We start from the raw sequence: 22,363 nt of genomic DNA on the forward strand, positions 1-22,363 counted from the left end.
ACTGCCTATGCGACCTGTTGCCCGCAAGTGGCAAGATGATGAAAAGGGAAAGACTTGGTGATTGAAGCTATCTAGAAAGAGCTAAGCTAGTATGGGTCTAGTCTACCAAGGCTTGCCGCCTTGGTAGTGCACGTGCCACATAGAGGGCAGTGCAACACGACCAAAAGAAGACTTATTAGAGTGAAGCTATCACAGCTTTGTGTAGAATACAAACAGAGTAGAAGACATTTACAGACATTTACATCAAATTGCTATATCGAGGCTTCTTGACTATCCTAGCGGTTTGGATAAAAGGGGTGCGTTGAAGTTCGTGCCACAGCTTATACTCCCTCTTCTCCGACGAATGCCACTGGTACTCTGATGCTTTTTAGCAAGTTCAGGACCTTCTTGCCATCTGATCGGATGAACTTGGCAACGGCAACACCAGCTTCTGCTAGAAGCTTATCATCACCTTCGCGAAGAGCCGTGAATATCCAGCCCACTACATATGGCAGCTCCACTTCCCGCTCCATATACTTTGAGGTGAACTTTTGTCGAAGTAGAGGACCACAATGCTTCCGTACGGCCCGTAAGAGTTCCCAGCATTCACGGTGCATTGCAGTGTAAGGGATAGCCAACTCAAGGGCCTCACCTTGCAATGCGAACATAAGGGCTTTAATGAGTTGTTCCGGTGGCAACTTTGAGAATTTGTTGGCTTTGATTGATTTCGGCTTTTGTTTGAGCTTCTCGGCGTCGATTTTTCCCAGCTTCAAAGTTCCCTCTTCCTCCAAACCTTCTGTCTCCCACAGGCTAAGGTCGACGATTTTGGCGACATTCTCGGCCGTCCAATCTACCTGTCCCGTTCCATGTAGGTAGCGTTTCATAAACATGGAGGAGACTGGTATACCCTCTTTGAGCCCTCGAGGCTCCAATCGGGAGGTCAGGGGCTTGCTCTTGCGGCGTTTTCTAGTAGACGCCGCTGCTGTTGCACCCATTTGGAGGGAAAACTCTTTAGAGTAGTCTTCTGGAGCTTTTGGCGTATCTCCAACGAAGAATGTATCACCTAGAACTGCCCATACCAACTTCATATCCGGCCAGCAGTTTGACATTAACTTCTCGCTCTGTAGGGCATTATACAGATGCAATGAGTATTTGATAGACCCATAAGCGTCTGCGAGCCTGATGCCGATCTCCCGCGTGTCCGAGCGAAAATGGTAGAGTAAAAGGCCGCTGAGAACCGGTGACATTTTCAACATTTTATTGGGCTTCATAGATGCTGGAACGGGCTTGTGAAGTTGGCGGTACACTTGAATTTTGGCCTCGTGTACGGGGTCTTCTAGTACGTACTGTATTTTTCCTTTAACATGTCGTATTATTTGGTTGTTACTGGCGGGCCAGTTATCAATTTTCAAGTGCTTAGTATGGAATTCAAAATGATCCTCAATTTCTCGAGCCAAAAAATGAAGGTTCACTTGGAGTGTATCAAATCCTCGGCCGACATTTTCACGGAGTATATAGTGAATGTCAAGAAAGACTTGGGCGGCAAAGATAAGATGAAAGGTCACTTCTTTAGTCTTGGCTAGCTCCTTGATTCCACGGAAGAATTCGTCTTCAACTGGATAGTCGGTAACCCCTCGTTCCACCGCCATGAGATCTGTGAAGAACGACGTGAGTAAAAATCGATCTTCTTCAAATTTCTGATAGCCGGACTTGGAATCTCGGGCGCTTCGAGGGTTGTAGTAACCATACACCCCTTCCTCGTATAATGGAATAGCTCGAGGCTGCACCGCCCCAGCAAACGCATCCAGGATTCTGCAGATTATAATGTACGTCCCATCTGCAATATCGTACGTGTCGTAGTTGAAGTTGTCGTCGCTGTTGGGCGAATTACCAAAAGGCTCGTATCCTTTCATCTTCACATGGGCAATGTGGAAATCATTCAAGACTCCCCATAACCCACCATGATCTTTGAACATCGGCACTACGTCTTCCACTGCGGTACATTATTAGCATTATGCATGGAAAGAGAAGTAGACAATGGAATCAGATTGAAATCGTGGTAAACCGTCCCAGAGGAGTATTGCGAACACCCCCCAAGACGAGAGATCGAGGATGTGGAAGAATCAAGATCATGATCGACTTACTGAGCTTCCGCGCTAGGTCAATAGCGGTGTTAGTGGTAACTGCACAGGCAGCCAGCTCAAAAACCCCATCTCGATAGTTGGTCCATATCCATTTGATGCGAGATCGAATCTTGTTGATATCGTTGATCAGCAGTGTTAAGGCGAAGAAGACATCTTCAAGGGACGGTGACTCTGCTTCATACGCTACGTTATCGCTCTCGGGGACCTTTGGTCGTTCGATGTCGGGTGCATCGAGGAAATCTTCCGAGGGCTCATATACCTTTAAGCCAGCAAATTGGTTGGAGAGCTCATCTTCAGTAACCTCCGCGTAAGATTTGTCCTTGGCAGCTTTGTCCTTGGCAGCTTTAAAGGAGCATCCAGTAGAACCAGTTGACATAGCATTCATTCCGGGATTCAGAATCTCTTGTACCCTCTCAAGGGCGCATAAAAAATGGCTGTGTTCGACTTCCGTGATGGCCCCTTTCACGGCAAGCATAGTACTAAAGCCTCTATGAGTAGTAATGACTCGATGCAGGGTAGTGATGAACGAGTTTGGAATAGATGTGTCTTGCTGAGAGGCTATAAACTCTGCTAGGGGTACGAACTCCTCGATCTTGATAATGTACTTATTGACTGGCGCCGGTTTGCTTGATGAAGGAACTTGCTGCTTCTTGGCTTCAGCCCTTGCCTTGCCTTTCAGTCTCCCCTTGGGTAGCTGGGGAGTTAAGGAATCGGATACATAGCCGGTAGCCATTGCCGTAGAGGCAAGCCAGCCAGCAATAGAATCAGTATCATCCTTGTACTGCTGGTACGTACTAACAAGGCTTGGTGGCAGCATCCTGTAAACGGTAAACGGTAAGGTTTTGCGATGCTTTTATAAATCGGTGAAGAGTGACACGCGTTGCTAACTTCTAAGTTAACTTAGAAGTTAGGAAGAGGAATGGTATTAACTCCGGAACGATGTTAAAGATTTATGTAGGAGGACGTGAGGAACTCTAATAACAAAACAAACAAACACCGGACGTAACCTAGGAAGGTGAGAGGCTCTACGTAAAATACGTCTGTGACTACGGGCACCTACATAACCTTTAGGCAGGTACGATCCGTACCTACCTGACCTACGGAAGTTAATTCCTAAGGTGTACAACAACTCTACACCAGAGGAAGGTGCAGAGGAGATATTTACACACTTTATGTATATAGGTACCTAGGTACATATATGACCTAAGGTAATTACAAGGAATGTGCCTGTTAACTCTGGCCGTCTTGAAATGTACCTATGTAACCATGCAGTGCAAGAAGTACCCAAGTACTTCATGTATGCAGGTACCTATACCTCGGTTTCTCAGCCGCTTACTTCAAATTCGCCATGTCATTACGTACATATTAATACATATTTTATGTACGAAGTACACCCCGCCAATATCCAACCTGTTCCAATGTCAGCGCCATTCTTTGCTTCTTTTCGACGCATGTTTTTTACTTTTAACATACACTTTAAACTAGAATAAGGATTGAATTGATTTATATGACGGCATGCCAGGCCCCAATTCGTCTTCCGTGGAAAATCCACGTGGCATTCTAGATCCCCAAACGCGCGAGGATACGACAAATCTCCCGTCTTTCTATTCCCCGCGGTCACGGCCGCTTCGGGAAGACGAAGGAAGCCCTGTCGCACCTAGGTTAGACCAGGATGAACTATCCCTCTCCTCTCTAGTCCCTCCATCCACCTCAAATCAAGCTTCAACACCAACGGACGACGCAAGCCGGCCGCCGCCACCCTCACTTCTCTCTCCCGCCTTTACACCTCCTGCTACCCCAGGCAATGCGACGCCCACGCCCCTAGCCGAACAACAGCCTCGCGGCGTTCCTGTTGACTCTTCTATCCCATCTGGTGGTTGTGGTACTAAGCGACCAAAGCTTCTCGAGACGCTACCTGAGGTTCAATGCATCGTGCGCGCTCGCATCCCAACAGTCTCCGGAACCGAAATGTTCTTACATCTATACACTAATAATGTCGATAACAAGGAGCATCTTGCGATAGTGTTTGGCCCGCATATCCGAAGCAGGTCTTTGGATGCGCCAAGGGATGGAGAGACGGAGATGGACCGTATGGTGAGGGGCGCATACACCGGTCGCCTTTATCCAGGAAGGACGAAAAGCGGTATGGTGGGCGGTTCGTCTTCTACCGAAGATGACCTGGCAGAGGAAGTTCCACCCCCTAATGGACCACCTCTTGTTCGGATACATTCAGAATGCTATACCGGTGAGACGGCGTGGTCTGCGCGTTGCGACTGCGGTGAGCAGCTAGACGAGGCTGCGCGACTTATGTCGTTGCCTACTGCCGTCAATGGGGGGATTGTCATCTATTTACGGCAAGAAGGGCGCGGTATTGGCCTTGGCGAGAAGTTAAAGGCGTATAACTTGCAAGACTTAGGGTCCGATACGGTGGAGGCAAATCTGCTTTTACGGCATCCGGCAGATGCGCGGAGCTACGGGTTGGCGACTGCGATGCTCCTTGATCTGGGGCAAGAGGAGATTCGGCTGCTAACTAACAACCCGGACAAGATTAGAGCTGTCGAAGGACCGAATAGGGAAATCAGAGTAACGGAGCGCGTCGCAATGGTGCCGCTAAGCTGGAAGGGCAAGGGGGGTTTTAGGAGTCGAGAGGTAGAGGGCTATCTGAAAACAAAGGTGTGTGGTTCTCGTTTATTTCCTCGCTTGCCTTCTTTGGAATTATTATCGAAAATATGATATCGAGCAGCTGACCGCGTAATCACTTATAGATCGAGAAGATGGGACATATGCTGGATATGGGTACCCTACCGCCTTGATGCGCATGTACACCATTATGTGCTTATCCTAAAAAGCTCGGCATCCTGGTATTTTCAAAAATCATAGAACGACATTGTAGATTTTCAGGTTTATGCGATATATATCGTGAAGAGTAAGATCATATCAAGTACCTAGGCTCGCGTTTAGGTTGCTAGAAAATTTGGAAAGCTTCATTATTTTATAGCTATCATTTATCTTATATGGTGTAACTGTCGTCTGAACAATTACGCTTTTTATAAGGGGTAAATTTATAGTATATCGAACATCATTACCTGCCTCCTACCTCTATTATGTGGAGAGCAGGTATATCTTATCGTAAAGTACGTAATCTACCTACCTACCCACGTAGAGGTTACATGTATGTATTGAAGTGAACTTTTAATTGATTGGCGTTTGCATCTCCCAGGGTCCATGTACCACGATCCTTGCCAAATTTTTAGGCCGGCTACCTGGTTTTAAGCGACTCCACAATTTACATCTATCACCAATGAGATCTACGTATTTCCAGTACGTACTTCCTCGCCCCTTGACCCTAAAAACGATTTCTACCAGAGCTTTGCAGCTCCCGCAACGCGCTCTCTAGTAGCTTTCCGTTTGAGACTTCGCATCGTGTAATTATCGTGCGGTCTACCAAAGCAATGAAATCTTCCACTTTTGTCGTCCGAAAATAAAATTGCCCCTTTCGGGTCAACGGTTACGCTACACCAAAGACTAATAAATAACACAAATCATCTTCATGACCTCACAACTATACCCTTTAATTATCTGATATACACGTATTCGCCGCATATTCGCTTCTAGTATCCAGGGCACACACGTGGTCATGGCCGAGAAAGACATGCGCCTACGCTTAGTGGTGCGTAGGGATGGCCTCCCGGAAGAACGACTCATGTGGAATGTGTCTCTTGAAGACAATCCGACTATCTCAAAACTCATCGAGAAGGTTAATGAGACCTTTCCCTTAGAGATCGGCCAGAAAGGGTTGGAGGATTACGTCGTCGAGCTGCGCGATCAAGACGGAACAAGTTTCGAATGCCTCCATTTTCAACCTGTGCGGACCGTCCTTAAACCTGATGACCGGGTCTTCATTCGGGCCCTCGATCGGGACGATAATAGGCGTCGTCGAATCAGCGGTCGACATCAGATCTCTTCCGACGGCAGACACCTCGTCGACGGTATCCCTTTCGGGCGTCGCCTCTTAAGGGCCCCGGTCGGTCGACCTCCAATCGACCCTCCGCGGAAGCGCCGTAAACTTCTACACCCTCACGAGAGCCTAGATGATACCTTCAACGACGACGAAGATACACCTACGTTACTTCTCACCAATGGCGAGCCCCCAGCGGATAAATCAGCCTTCCCGAGCGTCAAATTTAGTTCAAAATCCGATTTCATCGATGCCGAAACAGATGATGGTGACTTCGACAATGAAGCAGAGGCAGATGATGGAAGCGACTATTCTGAACCCGACGATTATGATCAGCAGAATTCAGAAATGCCAAGCGACGAAGATGATCTTGAGCAGGAGCTCCGGGATTTAGCGGAAGATAACGCTATTGTTGAAAATAAAGGGCCTTCAGATGCGCAGGATTCAACTAAGGAAGATCACAATAAGGTATCAGCATTACAAGCTGCGTTCCCCTCGGCGCCAGTAAGCATCTGCGAGAAGATTTTGGCGACCTCCGGCGATGATCTTAAATCAGCATACGATGTTCTAGCTAGTGGTTTCGCACCGCAGCTGCCGGAATCCGCATTACGAGCAGGGTCGACGTCTATAAGAGCAACATCAAAGCTAAAATCACGGAAATCACGAAAAGATAGTCCAACAAAAGATATCGCTACTGCGTACCCAGAAGAAGAGGCTGTCGACGACATCACTCACGATAACGAGGATATGTCCGATAAAGATGACGAAGAGCAAGTATCTGCCTTCGTACGACAGTTTGATCATCGAGGCCTTCCACCTGGATCAATTACTTCTGGCAGAGGCCTGGCGCAGATGGCTGCAATATCTAGCTCGTTTGATAGTAATAAGGCGAGCGGCGAGAGCGAAACTACGTCTACGACGTTGAACGGCCATAAAACTAGCCCCGAAAAGACAGTTGAGGAAGACGATACATCGAGCGACGCTACAAGTTCTAGCCCGGAGAGTGAAGATTCCGAAATCTCAAGTGATAGTGATTCCGAAGATGATGACTCTGAAGACGAAGATATGTCATCAAATAGTAGCGACCATAGCGGTAATGAAAGCGACGATAGCGACGATGACGATGGCGATAGTAATATGCGTCCGGCGGATAGCTCTCCTAAGAGTTCCCATGATGATATGTCAAGCGATTCGGACAATGAGAGTGATGATAGCAGCGATGATAGTGACGATGGTCCAGAAGAAATCCCCTTGAAGCGTCAGTCTTCCAATAGTCAAAAACTCAGCCGAAAAGGAGGTCTCGGCCATGATAATACTTCTGACGAGGGTGAAGTATCATCGGATGAAAGTTCTGATGGAGAATCTAGCGGAGCTGAATCAAATTCCGCGTCGGAAAGCGAAGATGTAGAAGAGACTTCCAATAGCACCGATACAGCTAGAACACGTGTCCAAACTTCGCTCACCGGAAGCGTGCAAACTAAGCCTTCACAACCACCACTAAATACGGTTCCTCAGGTTCAGCTAGTGCCTCCCGGAGCTGGTAACGAGAGGACCAAAAAGCGAAATGCTCGCCGAAGAGCCGCAAATAAGGCCAAAAAGTTGGCGCAACAGGGGGCGATTATGGGTGCGACGTCTACAGCCGAGGAAGCTAGGTTACCTATTATAGACGAAAACGCCCTCTTTGAAGCTAAGCGACAGGAGCTGTTAAATGCAATCGCTAGTGGTGGAATAGAAATCCACCCTCATACTCGGTTTGACGAGCCATCGAGAACCTCCACGTCAACAAAACGAAAATTTGATGAACATAATGAACCTAATCGTCAGATTATCCAGCAGGACGCATTGGCGATTACACCTGTAACCGAAGACGTGTATTCATCAGCTTCTGTTCAAAAGAAGCTTCGTGTAGATATAGGCGCCGGTCGGAGACTCCTTTTCGGTGCATTGGGTCTTCGTAACCCCAAAACAAAAGAAGATGAAGATAAATTACGGGAAAAACTAATGGAGGATATTCGACCACTCGACAACCCAAGGCTCGGCCAGAGAAAGGATGATACGCGGCAAATAAACGAAGACGACCCGACGGTGGAGGATGATCTTGAGTCGTGGAAAGACAAAATCGCATATCGAGCCGTAGAGTGCTGTTACGAAGGGGTGCAGCTCAGCGAACCCCCGTTTCCATTCGTCCAGCGCTGGGATCCTCAACAGCAAAACTCATGGTCTCGGAAGAAAAACAAGCGCGGCGGCCAGAGTAAGCGAGCACAGCGAAACCAAGGACATTTCTATCAAGACAACCTCTCAAGCAAGAAACGGAAGCACGAAGAATCTGACATGTGGGACGAAGAAGGATATGATGATACATTCAACGGTATGGACGATTACACTAATGATGCCGACGTCGAACTCAACTACGATGACACTGAGGCATGCCAACCCCGCGAGGCTAATAGACCTATAAATGATGCGAGCCAGTTTACAGACATGGATGATCTTCCATCATTACCATCGGATTTATCGGCGCTTCCCGCTCTACGTCCCGGGGAAGTTCAAGTTGGAATGGTGATAACCTGGCAGCAGTGGTCATGCTCGTCAGCGACCAGTTGGCAGCCGCAGCTTTCTAACGTGACGGGTGTAGTGGTCAGAATCGATGACGACGCTACTGGCCTGGAAGTCTGTCTTGCTAAGAGGGATCGATATCTTGATCGAAACCAGAAGAAATATGACGAGAATACTGGCCAGCGGATATACGACAAATTCGAAGCACCAGATCTTGATGACGACGATGACGACGACGAAGATGAAGGAGAGGACGAAGGATTTCGGACTATCGGCTTCGCCGAAATGCAGCAGCCTAGAATTCTTCAACAGCCGCTTTCTATCATGGCGCCCAGTGAGAAACCTAGTGCAACTGGCTCCCTTCCTGAAGCTAGCTCGAATACGAGGAATGAGCCGCCAGCTATCGCCGAGGACGTAAAATCCGACGCACACCCAGAAAGAGAACGGTCTAGCACAAAAGAATCAATCGAGGAAAACACACCCGGCGTTGCTTGCGTCGAAATTTCTTCATCGGGTCAGGCACAACAACATGGCGACACGTCAGCATCTAATCCTTCGCAGGTCAATAGCCCTTCCCAACAATTACATGAGAGTATCAGCCAATCCGTAGGTATACAAGAGAGTCAACTACCAGTTCAAGATATTTCCAGCCGCAATATAGATTCGGATGATCCATCCACTAGGCGAGACATTGAGGTTCCAGGATCGGAACTTCCCAGTATCAGACAGTCGTCGGCCCCTCTATTCGACAGTCACGAGGATGAAGTTGTTACCGGGACACCGAAAGTCGTGAGGTCTAAAGCTGTTGTTCCCCCTTCGTCAGTGAGTAGTGCTCGCAGTGGACGGCAGCTGGATTATACTTTGCACACGGAAGTTACAGAACCGGATTCTCTTAAAATGACAGATGATGGCATCTCTACCGCTCTAGATACCGAATACCAACAGGATTTAGAATCGGATGAAGATATTTCAACCCCTACGCCCACGCCCTTTGTTCAAGAAGAGTCGGCCGCCGGACCAGAGACAACGGCGCAAGAATCAGAATTACGATTGTCAGCCGAACCCTCAACTCCTAGTTCATTGTCCTCGATTAATACTATATGGTGTACGGCGCGCACCTCGCTCACTTCGCGAAATACACAAAGTCCATCCAAGTCTCAGTCTCAGTCGCAGTCGCAGTCGCAGTCTCTACCCTCCAACAGACCGCAAAGGGCCCGGGCGCGAGAAGATCAAGACTATGAAGAAGAAATGGGAAAGTTAGATAGTACGTCGGATTATCAAACAAGTTCCTCAAGAGTTCCGGATAGCTTCGAGCGTAGCAGCCAAAGGAAAGGTCTCGACGGTGTTACTGAGGATGGTGTTATTAAAGCGGCTCCAAATTCTCCACCAATCAAGACTTCTCCTCCACCGATGAAAAAAAGGAGATTGCCTAAAGAGTCATCCCAGTTCACACTTCCTCCTGGAACGCAGGTAGTCGAATTGTCCTCGGATTCAGAACCTGTCTATACCGAGAATTATGCCGACGACGAGGTTGATGGGACATATTCTCCTGATCCGGACAGTTTACCTAAGGGGAACGGATGGGTACATAAGAGGACCGATACCAAAATCCGCAACGCGAGAAGTGTGACAGCGCCTATCAGACCTCAACCACCAAAAAGGAGGAAATTTATCTCGTCGTCGCAGGGACCTTTGTCGACTTCTCCCTCAACATCGACCTCTATCTTCAGCCCAATTAAACCTCGGAGGAAAACAAGCTCAAGATTTTAGTCCCTTTTGTTCAGGAACGAGGTTGGTTTAATAAACATTAGGATAGCTAGCGAAGAAATAGTGCACCAGCGTCATATTACACACCCCTCCGTAAAGGTTAGTTGCTTCAGTTCAATTAATAGCTAGAGCAAATAAAAACAAATCACAACCAAAAATGAATGATTCCATTCATAGTAAAGGCAGTAGAAGATATTCACAGTTTATGCAAAGATATCATATAGGGTTCTTTCTACAAACGTTGGTGACAACCCTTGTCTTAAGATTAACACCAGGGAAACATGCATAGCATACCCACGGATATATTATGTAGTCGCGCAGAGGCGTAGCTTCATTATCACAAAAGGGCATGCCGGGGGTTTGGTGCCATTACAGGCAAATAACGAGCGCAAGGCCGAGAGGATTCAGAGCACAGCCTTAAGGTAGTAGCCCTTCGCCAGATGACGAATATATGTACAAGTCGATTTGTTCCCTTTCTACCTACATGGAAATGCAGGCCGGATTCAATTGCTTCGTGCCCCGCCCTTGGCCTCCCTCAGCTCGTCCATCCTCGCTACGCGCTTCTTGAACTCGTCGTACTGGCATTTCTCGTAGCTATGTCGCTCGTCCTGTTCAGTGCAAATAACGAGGACGCTGTTAGTCTAACTGGCCGGATACCAACTGGGGGCATACATGGGAAAGGAAGAAACACTACCACGTACGTTGCACTTCCACGGGAGGTAGTATGTGTCGACGCGACATCTGTTGAGGGGAATGAGGAGGTTCGCGCAGTTATCTCGGTAGGCTAGGGGAACTTTGGCGTCTCGCATCTCCTCCCGTGTAGCTTCTATGGGTTGGTTCCGGTTAGTAGTTGTAGATGCGATGCGAAAATGGAATGGAACGCATACTTGGAGGAGCCTCGGACGAGCTGCTTAGGAGACCCATCTTGGATTGGAATACCTCAGACGCGCGGGTAGTCAATTGGTTAAATAAAAGGTCGAGACGTGAGTCGTGAGTCGGGCTTATATAGATAGCTTCGAAGTGGTCGGCATCCAACGTTGGAATTCTATGAGCGGAAACCAATCCGAGTAGATTAATTACCTTAGGTACATTATGTAACGATTGATGATGGACGATAACCTACTGTAAAGCCTCCGTTGTGGCTTGAGCTTCCCGCATGTGGCTGATACCTACGTGGGACTGTCCCACCTCTCACCCCCCGGACTCCGTACCTGACCTAATCCCGCCAATCGGATCTACATAGGTAGGTACTAACCTAAACTCTACAATATCAACCCGTCAATATTATTGGAATACTTCCATCCATGCATCAGCAACCTCTCTGCTCTAAATCCTGCATCAGATTGTATCATGTAGACAATTACGGAGAGTTCTTGTCAACCGATAGGGTTGAACTCTACGGATAATGGATAATTGCGTCCCCTTTCCATACCACCGCTATATCATCAAATCCCAACCCCGCAGGTCGAGGCGTTTACCTATTGTCTATAAGTAATCTATAAGTAAATAAATAATAATAAATATCTGTCTCACCTACCGCAATGGTCGTCCCAAGCCGCGAGCCTTTCCCCGTCTGCTTTTTACCGTCAGGGTTCTGCTGACGTTGAAGCGTTCCCTTCTTCCTCTTCTTTCGGTCAGTATTATTGTCGCAATGAGATGTTTTATAGTTCATCATTATATCTTCTCCTTCATCTATTTGCCGGTTGTGCTCGGCCTGACGCCTCCTATTCCCTATCCGCCATCTGACAATGTTAGTCAAGATATTTTAGCCTCACTCGCTGATCCCGAGCAGTCTGCTACGGGCATTGCCTATTTTGAGCAATACATCGACCACAACAATCCAGACTTCGGAGTGTTTAACCAGACCTATTGGTATAATGCCACTTTCTGGAAAGGCCCGGGGTCACCTGTCATCTTATTCACCCCTGGCGAGGTCGCTGCTACGGGTTATATGTCGTACATGACTGACCAAGCCCTCACCGGTCTGATCGCCAAAGAAGTTGGCGGTGCAGTTATCTTAGTTGAGCATCGATACTGGGGCAACAGCACGCCGTACGAAATCCAAACGACGAAGAACCTTCGGTTTTTAAACTTGGACCAATCCGTCGCCGACTTCGTTCATTTTGCCCAAACTGTTAAGCTACCGTTTGACGCAGACGGCACATCGAACGCATCCGATGCCCCTTGGATCTGGAGTGGTGGTTCCTACTCCGGCGCCTTAGGTGCCTGGATCCAAAGTCTTGCACCCGGGACTTTTTGGGCCACGCATTCTAGTAGTGGTCCCGTCGAGGCGATTTTCGATTATTGGCAATATTTCTACCCTATCCAACAAGGCATGCCCAAGAACTGCTCAGAAGATTATACCTCCATTATTGATCATGTTGACAAGGTGTTCACTAACGGATCTGAAAAAGATACGGCCGGTTTAAAGCAGTTATTCGGGCTCCAAGATATCGTACATCTAGATGATGTAGCTGCGTTCGTATTCTCGCGATCCTCCTCTATCCAGTACAGTCGTTTTAACACTATTTTCAGAGCGATATCATCTCCAATCTGGACCTGGCAGAGCATTCAGTTCACCTCTGGTTACTCCCAATTCTACCAGATGTAAGTCATTCGTACCTATAGAGAACAATTATATAGCTGCAGGGCCAGAAAAAACTCACCCAGCCGATATAGGTGTGATGCCATTGAGGGTTTTCCCCCAAACTCAACTACGCCACTCAACAGCAGTAGCCCTCGTGGAGTCGGCCTTGAAATTTCATTACCCAACTTCGCTGAGTGGTTCAAGACTCATTACCTACCAGGGTGTAAGTTTACAAACTTTATCACTCTCGTTCGCAATCTGACCAAGTAGATTGTGCCTCCTACGGTTATGATGAGTGGAAGGGCGACTTTAACACCGCTTGCTTCGATACATACAATCCCTCTAGCCCAATGTTCACAGACCAAACCGGGGCGAATGGGTTCGATCGTACTTGGGTATGGATGACTTGTAATGACCCCTTTTTCTACTACCAAACGTAAGAACCCCCCCCCCCCCCCCCCCTGTCTCAACCATTAGCCAATCACCAGCACCTGACACTCAAAACAAGTGGTGCACCGGTAAGCCGCTCTACCGTGTTCTCACGGCTCGCCAACGCAGACTACTGGCAGCGTCAGTGCGAGCTATTCTTTCCCGAGGAGGGTGAGTTCACCTATGGGAGCGCCTTGGGTAAGACAGCGTCAGACGTCAACGTCCGTACCAAAGGCTGGCAGCTGCCTGAATATTCAGACGCCGAGTCCCGGCTCCTCTGGGTAAACGGCGAGTTTGATCCATGGAGATCAGCTTCCGTCGCTAGTGAGTTTAGGCCTAGAGGCCCCTTGGCTTCCACGCCGGATGTTCCCAGCATTCTAATCCCCGGTTCGCGTCACTGTAACGACCTCCGTGTCCAAAACGCGGTAAACCCATATATTAAGAAAGCGCAAGCAGATATCGTGTTTCAAATTTCAAAGTGGACAAATGACTTCTACACAAAAAAGAGAGAACACATCGCTATTGCATCATAATTTGGTTGGCGTGGTGTTCTGTATTTACTCCTAAAAATCTCTATTTAAAAGGGATATAATTAGAAGGTTAGGATTGAGTAACTACTATACAAGTTTGCTTGAGTAATGTAATAGATATGCCATGGTATACGTATGGGAAGTACCGCCTTTTAAGCATCCAATATTAATTCTTGAATGATATCATCAATATTCTCGTCGCTTTCACCCCTGGCGTTCATGTTTCGAGATACGTACCACTGCTCGTCTCGCGTCTCGATCGCCTCCGTAATTTGTCTCTCCAAATCTTGCAGCGACGGTCTGTCCTCTTTTCTGATTTGGGTACAAGACGCAATCAAGTAGCGCAAATCGGGATCTATAGAAGTGTTCGGTTCTTCGTCCGGAATCAAAACTGTCGCTGCGATCAGGATTTCCTCTTCCCGACCCTCCGCATATAAATCTGCGTCTTCGTGTGTCGGCTCGCCGATTCCGGCGTTGCTGCGGTCAAGTGTTGCTATCTCGGACATGAGCTAGAATCTTGTTAGGTTATCTTCGTGGAAATAAAGGGGTAACTTGAAGAGCAAGGGAAATACGAAGCTCAGAGAACTTACGATTCCGAAGGAAAAAATGTTATCAAGCATCCCCATGCCCCGATATCGTCTACGCGTTAGGTACCTTGGTTAGCTTTTACTCAACGTTTGGAATATTCTACCTGGGTGACTTACGGGTGATCGCCATATATTTTCGCAAGTCCGAAGTCGATTGCCTTCATGACCGGAGTCAAGTCGTGTTCACCATCCTCCTCGTCGAAATCGCCAAACATGACTAGATGTTGGTTAGCTATCTAGAGGTCAGGAATTTCCTAGGTGAGATATACCGTTCTCGTCATGCAAATCGTCGTGCACCATTCTCCTAGCCCGACGTTGTCCGATAGTTTCCAGTTGCGGCCCTCCGTCATCCCCAGGCCCGTCGGGTGGCCATGCCATGGCAATTCCCATACGGGTTACTGCGACGCCAATTATTAGCCTCTAGATGGACGCAATAACAGCAGATTACCGTAATGGGTCGCTAAGACTTACAGCATAGGAAGAACCTCCACATCATCCTATTCGGGAGCTGTCGATTTGCCTCAATAGCTCTATCGAGAAACGATGATAGCGTTCCACTGAAGTAAATGTTATCTTAGATGTAGAATTTCGGCAAGGAATCCCGGGGGCATGAAATCGACGTATCGCCGCCCCGGACAATTTTAACTACTTACTTTTCTAGCCATTCGAGGTACATCCATTCCCCCTCCTTAATTCCATGGGGCGGGATGTCCGGAATTTGTTGTTTAAGAGGGTCATTTGGTGGTTCTATGAGGTTGACGACGTGCTTAGCCCATTTCAAGATCTAAAGCATGTGAGTTTGGCTTCCGCAAGCTTTTGGACTCCCACGAACCGAAAGATAGTGGCTCTCATGTGAAATTGTAGGGCGACTTTCGTCGCCTTCGTCGCCTCCTTGTTCTCCTAGGCCAGAAGTCGCATGGGACCGGTCCATCTTCATGACAACGCGCCGTGACTTGCCTGACCCCCCGCTGGGAGTGCTCGGCTTATATTTGAGTCTCCATGCTATACCGTAAGCTCCAACCCCGATAATCTTTTCAAACCTGAATCGTATCGGGTCTTCACTTTCAAAATAATCCGTCAAAAGGTCCCTCGCTTCCTGGACGTCCGCACTTGATGAACGTTAGCGTTTTCTACATATAAAAAGACCGTGCGTGTATAAGCCAACAGTCAAAAGCAAAGTCGGTGCGGAGATCGAGCAAACGGAATACGTACTCTTGAACGGAGCGATTTGACATTTCCCTTTCGTTTCTCGAATATTGTTAAATAATAATGAAACCTGAGTATGGTATCTGCCTAGCACTGGTGGTAATTAACAATGTAGCTTGTGGCTTGTTGATTCCCTTATCATCTGTTTAATCAATAAAGATTTTTTGACGAGTGCTGTCCAATCGTTTTCGTATTAGTATACTGAAAGGGTCCTTTGTCGTGTTTGACGGAAATGGAACGTTTTGTCACACAAGATATACGTACTAATAGAGGCTCAAACGAGATTTTCTGTCAGAGGCTACCCTTGGTATGTCACCACTGCGGAGTGACAGGTGGCTATCTGGTGTATAACTCATATGGTATATATTCTTGAATGATGCTAACGCCTGCCCTTTCCTAAATCTAAGAGGGAACCAAGGTCCCCTTATATACAACATAGCGAATGACTAGCTGGTAGAGAGCTTCAAGCTAGATCTTAGACCCCTTATCACGTCATATACCTATCGTAATCCATGTCATCTGACATTTTCTAATGTGATACCTAATGGTCTCATTGGTATAAGTAATCTGACTTGTAATGTGGGATCAAAGCTCTAAATATGTGATTATTTTCGCAATATGAGATAGATAATTATTCAACATACGTAAATAAATCTGGAACTTGAAATAATCTTCCAGGCAAATTACATATATTAAGTCACGTTCCTTTGATATAGTTACTTACTTGCCTAATATAACTAATATTAAGGGTATTTTATTGATAACTGTTACTTATGGTAAATAATGAAAAATGAGTTATCATAGAACTAGACTTTGGTGTAGGAGACAGCTTTACCATAACCTCCTCGTCGTTGAGTACATCCCCCAGTATTCGCCGGGCTGGTTCTCCGCGGGTCCGGTGGCTAGTCCGCGGGAAACTCCTCGATTAACCTACTCACCTCCTCAGCGATTAAGCTTATCTATAAAGCAGGCTGCTTCAATAATCGCAAAGGGGGGAAACATTGGAAAACTGCCTTTTTTTCTCCTGTGAACTTGCAACAGTATATCAACATACGTTTAGGGGGGCTATTGTCTCTTTCATACGAAGCAAATAACTATGGCATCCGAAACAGTTCAAAGTGAATTCGCTGACAAGAGCATTGGCCCCACGACACAATCATATGACATAGTAACAAGTCTCTACAGAAACGAAGACCAAGCGGCGCTTCGGAGGAAAACGTCGCAATATCTATTCAATTACGGAACTCGGTTCATGAAAGATGTCATATGCGGTGCCAAAGGCCTCTACGTATATACGGCAGCAGGCCACAGGGTCCTTGACTGGACATCTGGCCAGATGTCTTGCTTGTTGGGCCATGGACATCCCGAGATTGTGAAGACAATAGCCGACCACGCAGCAAATCTTGACCACCTCTTTTCGGGCATGGTTTCGCCCCCCGTTATAACTTTGGGCGAGAGGCTCTGCTCGTTACTCCCACCGGGCTTAGACAAGGCTTTCTTCCTATCCACTGGGGTAAGCACTGATCCTGATAAATACCTATTTTAATGTCCGCTATCAAAGATCTCCCCTTGGGATTTGCAAACTAATCTTACATTCAAGGGTGAGTCCAACGAAGCAGCAGTCAAACTGGCCAAAGTTTATACCGGCAAATTTGAGATTGTAGCCGTGAATGGCTCGTGGCACGGAGTGACGGCCCAAGCTCTTAGTGTTCAATATCATTATGGAAGAAAAGGTCAAGGGCCTCTCATGCCTGGAATGCACATGCTACCAGCCCCTAACGCATATAGATCCATATTTCGCCATCCAGACGGATCATACGATTGGGAGACCGAGCTCGACTACGGCTGGAGTTTAATTGACCAGGCGTCCTGCGGGTCGCTCGCTGCTGTCATAGTAGAGTGCATCCAGTCCTCCGCGGGCATACATGTCCTCCCTGCGGGATACCTAAAGGCTCTAAAGAATCATTGCGAGAAAAGGGGTATGCTCTTGATCGTCGACGAAGCACAAACCGGCGTCGGGCGCTGCGGCGATATGATGGCTATCCTTCACGAAGACGTAGTCCCGGATATATTAACGCTGAGCAAAACTCTTGGAAATGGTCTCCCGCTAAGCGCCGTCGTAACCAACTCAGATATTGAGAAAGTATGCGTTGAGAGAGATTACTGCTTCTATACAACTCACGTAAGTAATCTCAGGTACCCAGCATGTTTAAATTGGCCGTTTCTTATATTTCCGATAGGTGAATGATCCTCTGCCTGCCGCGGTAGGCAACAAAGTCTTGGAAATCGTGCAGCGTGACCATTTGGTCGAGCATTCTAGGGCCATGGGGAAGATTCTTCATGAAGGTCTTGTGGTATTAAAACAGCGGTACGGGTGCATTGGAGATGTGCGCGGGAGGGGATTGATGGCTGGTGTTGAGATCGTGGCCGACCGAGTGCTGAAGACACCAGCGCCAGAGTTAGCAAGATCTATAGCGGACAAAGCATACGATCTCGGTGTTTGGGCCAATCTAAGCAGCCACGGAAGCTTCAGTGGGACATTCAGAATAGCCCCGCCGATCACAGTCACAAGAGATCAGATACTGGAGGGCATTCAGTTGCTAGAACAGGCATTTGCTGCTACACCGGGTGCTATGCCTTTGTATTAGCAAGTAGTATGGCATTGTCTTCTGAATAGATTATAGGACTTAAGCATAGTTAATCTATACGCCGTAAGCTTACCTTACAGTCCTTACTACTTACTCACTTGCTTCGATTCGATTCCGAGGGGAGTAGGGTTTTGCCGCGGGAAACCCATATAACGGCACAATAAGTCTCCACAAGTAGGAAGCTCTGCTGATGAAAGCTGCATAAAGTATTGGTCCAGTAGATCCACACATAGAGAAATATATATCGACAGTTTGGGTTCATGCGATACGTCATGTTTACTTATTCCTCCTCGATCCGGGCTATTAGCTATTGCGGTTCGAGACAACGTGTGTTTGTTTAAGATTCGGGTACATACCACTCTCTCGTCGCGACTCGGGGGGGTAACCAGCATCTTCCCCCTCCCTCTACTTGAGAGCTCTGGGCCTAATAGCACCTGATTAAAGCAACAGACCCCAATTACAATTTACTACTATTTTCCGCGGCCAAATATATGTTCCACATGCAGTCGCGGAGTCCACAGGAAAGGCCCTATCGATCTCACTTACGCCCGGCTTGTCTTCCCTGTCGGAAAAGGAAGTCCCGCTGTAAGATCGAGGCCCATTCAGCATCCTGCTTGATGTGTCAGGTCCATGGGACTGAGTGCTCCTTTCCGATAAAGACGCAGGCGAGTCCCATTAAGGGGTACACTAGACCTCAAAGAACTCATGTTCGAAGAGACACAGTACAGCCTCAATCCATTTCAGATGTTACCGACTACGGCGATGGGGTAAATGAACACTCGGCCATTATTGATAATGAAGCCAACGTTGCTGTCAATGCCGCATGGGACAGGACCGAGATTCCCGGGACGAATCCCGTTATTTATAACTATCGTCATGATACTCAGCCCCAATCAACCGTCCTATCAATTGAAGAAACGGAAGATGAAAATCATATAATAAGCCCAGCAATGACTGGAGATAGTCAAGTCCTGGTCGACTATCTATCTACTACCGCCGGCGACGGTTGCGGTATACACCAGGTTCGTTCAAGACGAACCGATCTTAGCCGACAAGTCTTTTTCACAGCAGTACGAAAGCGCCCCCTAGGATTTACGATGAATGCGAATCCATCACACTCAAAATGTCAAGTCGTTGAAAAGCTACTCGAACCATGGACACAGCAGTTAATTAACCTGTGAGCGCAGTCTTCTTGCCAGGTAAAAAGTAATTACTGAGTGACTAATTGCATACCTTACCCAAGTTATTTTCAAAAGGCAAATATCTGCTTCCCTCTTTTAAATGAGGAATCATTCCGAAGGCAATACTCTACTGCAAAAGAGCGATTATCCCCTGCCGTCCTTTCCTCTCTCTACGCGCATAGTCTAGTCTACTGGAGATCTGAGCCCCAACTTGCAGAGCAAAGATCTCCCGACGTTCGCTTCATCTGGAACCTTGCCAGCGAAGCTCTCCAGTCTGAGCTTTTTCTCTCGCCAGGAATTTCCACTATCATTGCAATATTATTAAATATTGGGGGCCGACCAACAACTGCTATAGTAGGTAATGGTGTTCGACTCGGGAGTGCCGTGTCTCTGGCCTACTCGCTTGGTTTGAATCATGACCCCCTTTCCTGGGACATACCGCAGCCCGAGAAGATGCTTCGTATGTATACATGGTGGACAATACTGATTCATGATAAATGGTAAACCCATGTATAGAACCAAAAAAAAAAAACCGATTTAGGCTCATTGATATATAGGTTAAGCTTAGCTTGCGGCACACCACCGCACATTCAAAGGTCCTTCTACGACGTCCCCCAGTTGAAGGTTGAGTATCAACTTAATCGAGTAGATTCACAAAGGCAACATGATGCCATGGCCATTTTCGTCGCCCTTTCAGAGCTAACCGACGTTCTTGATTACTACCTACAATATCTCTATCACGTTAAAAATAAGGTCAATATACCGATCGATAGCCTAGAGCTTCGCCTTAATAGATGGGTAGAAGGCTTAGGAGACGATATTCGCCAGGTCATAACTCGTGGCATTTTTCTTAATATTCCCGGCGAGCCTAACCTCCGATTAGCATATCTATCCATTAAACTATTAACTCATCGCATTCGAATGGAAAATGCTCGATCTAAGGACGAGGCTACCAGTGACAGCTTAGCCAACCAGTATATAAGTATTCGAAGCACGGCTGAGCATATTGTCTTCTTGGTCCAAGAACTCCAAGACGAACAACTGCGCGACTTCTGGCTGCCTATAAGCGCCTTTGCCTTTTCATCAACGGTCTCGATCCTCTTACGATGTGCACTCGAAACTGAAAAGTCCCCGAAAGAGCTCTCCAAAAATAGCTCTATCAGACTTGCATGGGATTTAATCACAGCACTGCGTCGTCATAGAGACAATTCAGGCTGGGACCTTGGCGACACCTGCTTAGCGCAACATGCAGAGGTTGTCGAAAAGCTTGTAGCGCCAATCCAATCTGACGAGCACAGCATCAGCATCAGCAATACGGATTACGAAGATTTCATAATCCCGGACGACCTTTTGGTCAGTGAGATGTTCGGTGGCTTCTGATGTGCATTCAAGGGGACCGTACCTGACTACCTAACCTAAGGTAGTCAGACGACTAGTAATAGGCAGTATATATAATAGGTGGCGGTCACCCAATGGACTTTGCCAGGCAAAAGGAGTGGCCGCTGATATATGGGTTACTATTAAAAACTGAATTAGTATTCTTCCATCTTACCGTTTAAGATATGTCTTCCAACTAAGATACCAACTCTACTTACTATTACTCCTAACACACCTAGATACATTATGGACCTATGGCCTAGGCAGGAAGGATATATTGTCAAGTTCAATTGAAATGATATAAGACTATGTTCTTAAGATGCTCTATGGGATCTAATGTGTCATAAACTGTGTCCCACTTCAGAGTCCAGACCTCCGAAGGGGGACGGTACAAACCACAGTTCCTCTCCTATCTGGCTTAAACATGCTAGGGTGACCTATGACAATCTCTTATAGTTGATTCACATCATTTCTTTCTCTTATGATGGGTATGGGTGCTTTTCTTTCTTTCAACATGCTGTGCTGACCAGGCCATTATTAGGAGTAGGCCTTATTAGATACTCTTGGGTATTCCTGTAAAACAAATGGTGAAAGCAAAAAGCAAATGGTACAGACTGGGGGGTTGCCCCCAAACCTAGAAATGTCAATAACAGCCAATGCTGGGCCTTCCTGCCGTTGACTAGCCGTATAACTTGTAAGTTGTCGGATGCAATGGCAGAAATAATAGGAGGGTTCCCAGCCTTTTATCTTGTCCCACTCAGTCTCTTTTTTTCCCGACCTTAGCTATCCATTTTATGCCGTCAAAATCGGCAAAGAGGTATCTTAGGGATCCAACCAGATGAATAAGACCGCGCCCTAATATGTATGGTATTTTTGACCAAGTAGAGATAAAACAAGACCCGTGGCCCGTGGGGTTGGGAAGAAATGAAAGCAAAATGAAGGCGGGACAAGATGCAGACAGGCGGACCGGTACAAAGACGCACGCACACTCATGCATACACACACGTACACACATACACACATACACACCACACACAAACAAACACCGATCCTGCGCCGCGTACAAAGAATAGTTATTCCAACTCCTAGCGTCGTCTTGAAGTAAGCCTCTCCGAGATGAGTTTGCGCAAGTTAGACGAGGAACGCAGTACCTGCTTTGCCACGCGGATAAGGATTTGACGAGAAGGGCGGCAACGGGTTGACGGGGGGGATGTAGCCGAGCCGCCATGCATGTGTGGTAGGGGTACCGAAGAACGAGTTCCCAAGTGGGATGCACCCGTACAATAATAACTTACATCTTCGCGCAACCCACCAGCCCCAGAACACGAAGCGCCATACATCGATCGGGTTTCTCTTCTGATTTCTACTCCGTCCACTAGGAATAATTATCCAGCATCCGGGCTCTCGGAACTTC

General features: G+C 47.3%; 8 protein-coding genes across 8 annotated transcripts; 5 read left to right on the forward strand and 3 right to left on the reverse strand.

The window, feature by feature from the left end:
* Positions 1-198: 198 nt before the first annotated feature.
* F5Y00DRAFT_225204 (uncharacterized protein) lies at positions 199-3,032 on the reverse strand. Its single transcript, XM_048006140.1, has 2 exons — positions 2,124-3,032; positions 199-1,972 (listed from the first exon to the last, which is right to left on the reverse strand). Exons 1-2 carry the CDS (start codon positions 2,938-2,940, stop codon positions 321-323), a joined length of 2,469 nt encoding a protein of 822 aa, XP_047868969.1. The 5' UTR covers positions 2,941-3,032; the 3' UTR covers positions 199-320.
* Positions 3,033-3,528: 496 nt separating this feature from the next.
* On the forward strand, positions 3,529-5,214 carry F5Y00DRAFT_225207 (GTP cyclohydrolase II). Its single transcript, XM_048006141.1, has 2 exons — positions 3,529-4,796; positions 4,889-5,214. The coding sequence occupies exons 1-2, from the start codon at positions 3,639-3,641 to the stop codon at positions 4,934-4,936; spliced, it is 1,206 nt and encodes a 401-aa protein (XP_047868970.1). The 5' UTR covers positions 3,529-3,638; the 3' UTR covers positions 4,937-5,214.
* A 295-nt stretch (positions 5,215-5,509) lies between these two features.
* F5Y00DRAFT_130764 (uncharacterized protein) lies at positions 5,510-10,582 on the forward strand. Its single transcript, XM_048004208.1, has one exon. It carries the CDS (start codon positions 5,761-5,763, stop codon positions 10,405-10,407), a length of 4,647 nt encoding a protein of 1,548 aa, XP_047868971.1. The 5' UTR covers positions 5,510-5,760; the 3' UTR covers positions 10,408-10,582.
* A 1-nt stretch (position 10,583) lies between these two features.
* On the reverse strand, positions 10,584-11,508 carry F5Y00DRAFT_130763 (NADH-ubiquinone oxidoreductase B18 subunit-domain-containing protein). The gene is made up of 3 exons (XM_048004207.1): positions 11,292-11,508; positions 11,106-11,230; positions 10,584-11,012 (listed from the first exon to the last, which is right to left on the reverse strand). The coding sequence occupies exons 1-3, from the start codon at positions 11,326-11,328 to the stop codon at positions 10,908-10,910; spliced, it is 267 nt and encodes an 88-aa protein (XP_047868972.1). The 5' UTR covers positions 11,329-11,508; the 3' UTR covers positions 10,584-10,907.
* A 547-nt stretch (positions 11,509-12,055) lies between these two features.
* On the forward strand, positions 12,056-14,148 carry F5Y00DRAFT_271580 (peptidase S28; the record flags this gene model as incomplete). The annotated part of the gene is made up of 4 exons (XM_048012823.1): positions 12,056-13,011; positions 13,084-13,214; positions 13,262-13,427; positions 13,500-14,148. The coding sequence occupies 4 exons, from the start codon at positions 12,056-12,058 to the stop codon at positions 13,951-13,953; spliced, it is 1,707 nt and encodes a 568-aa protein (XP_047868973.1). The 3' UTR covers positions 13,954-14,148.
* On the reverse strand, positions 14,103-15,772 carry F5Y00DRAFT_271582 (kinase-like domain-containing protein; the record flags this gene model as incomplete). The annotated part of the gene is made up of 8 exons (XM_048012824.1): positions 14,103-14,459; positions 14,541-14,589; positions 14,655-14,754; positions 14,807-14,935; positions 15,009-15,094; positions 15,191-15,321; positions 15,370-15,646; positions 15,750-15,772. 8 exons carry the CDS (start codon positions 15,770-15,772, stop codon positions 14,103-14,105), a joined length of 1,152 nt encoding a protein of 383 aa, XP_047868974.1.
* Positions 15,773-16,839: 1,067 nt separating this feature from the next.
* Positions 16,840-18,391, forward strand: F5Y00DRAFT_257698 (pyridoxal phosphate-dependent transferase; the record flags this gene model as incomplete). The annotated part of the gene is made up of 3 exons (XM_048010596.1): positions 16,840-17,256; positions 17,344-17,925; positions 17,984-18,391. The coding sequence occupies 3 exons, from the start codon at positions 16,840-16,842 to the stop codon at positions 18,389-18,391; spliced, it is 1,407 nt and encodes a 468-aa protein (XP_047868975.1).
* Positions 18,392-18,891: 500 nt separating this feature from the next.
* Positions 18,892-20,952, forward strand: F5Y00DRAFT_271583 (fungal-specific transcription factor domain-containing protein; the record flags this gene model as incomplete). The annotated part of the gene is made up of 3 exons (XM_048012825.1): positions 18,892-19,568; positions 19,635-20,032; positions 20,114-20,952. 3 exons carry the CDS (start codon positions 18,892-18,894, stop codon positions 20,950-20,952), a joined length of 1,914 nt encoding a protein of 637 aa, XP_047868976.1.
* Between the last annotated feature and the right edge of the window lie 1,411 nt (positions 20,953-22,363).

The sequence above is a fragment of the Daldinia vernicosa genome, assembly GCF_022497035.1.
Source record: "Daldinia vernicosa strain CBS 139.73 unplaced genomic scaffold F5Y00scaffold_4, whole genome shotgun sequence".
NCBI lineage: Eukaryota > Fungi > Ascomycota > Sordariomycetes > Xylariales > Hypoxylaceae > Daldinia > Daldinia vernicosa.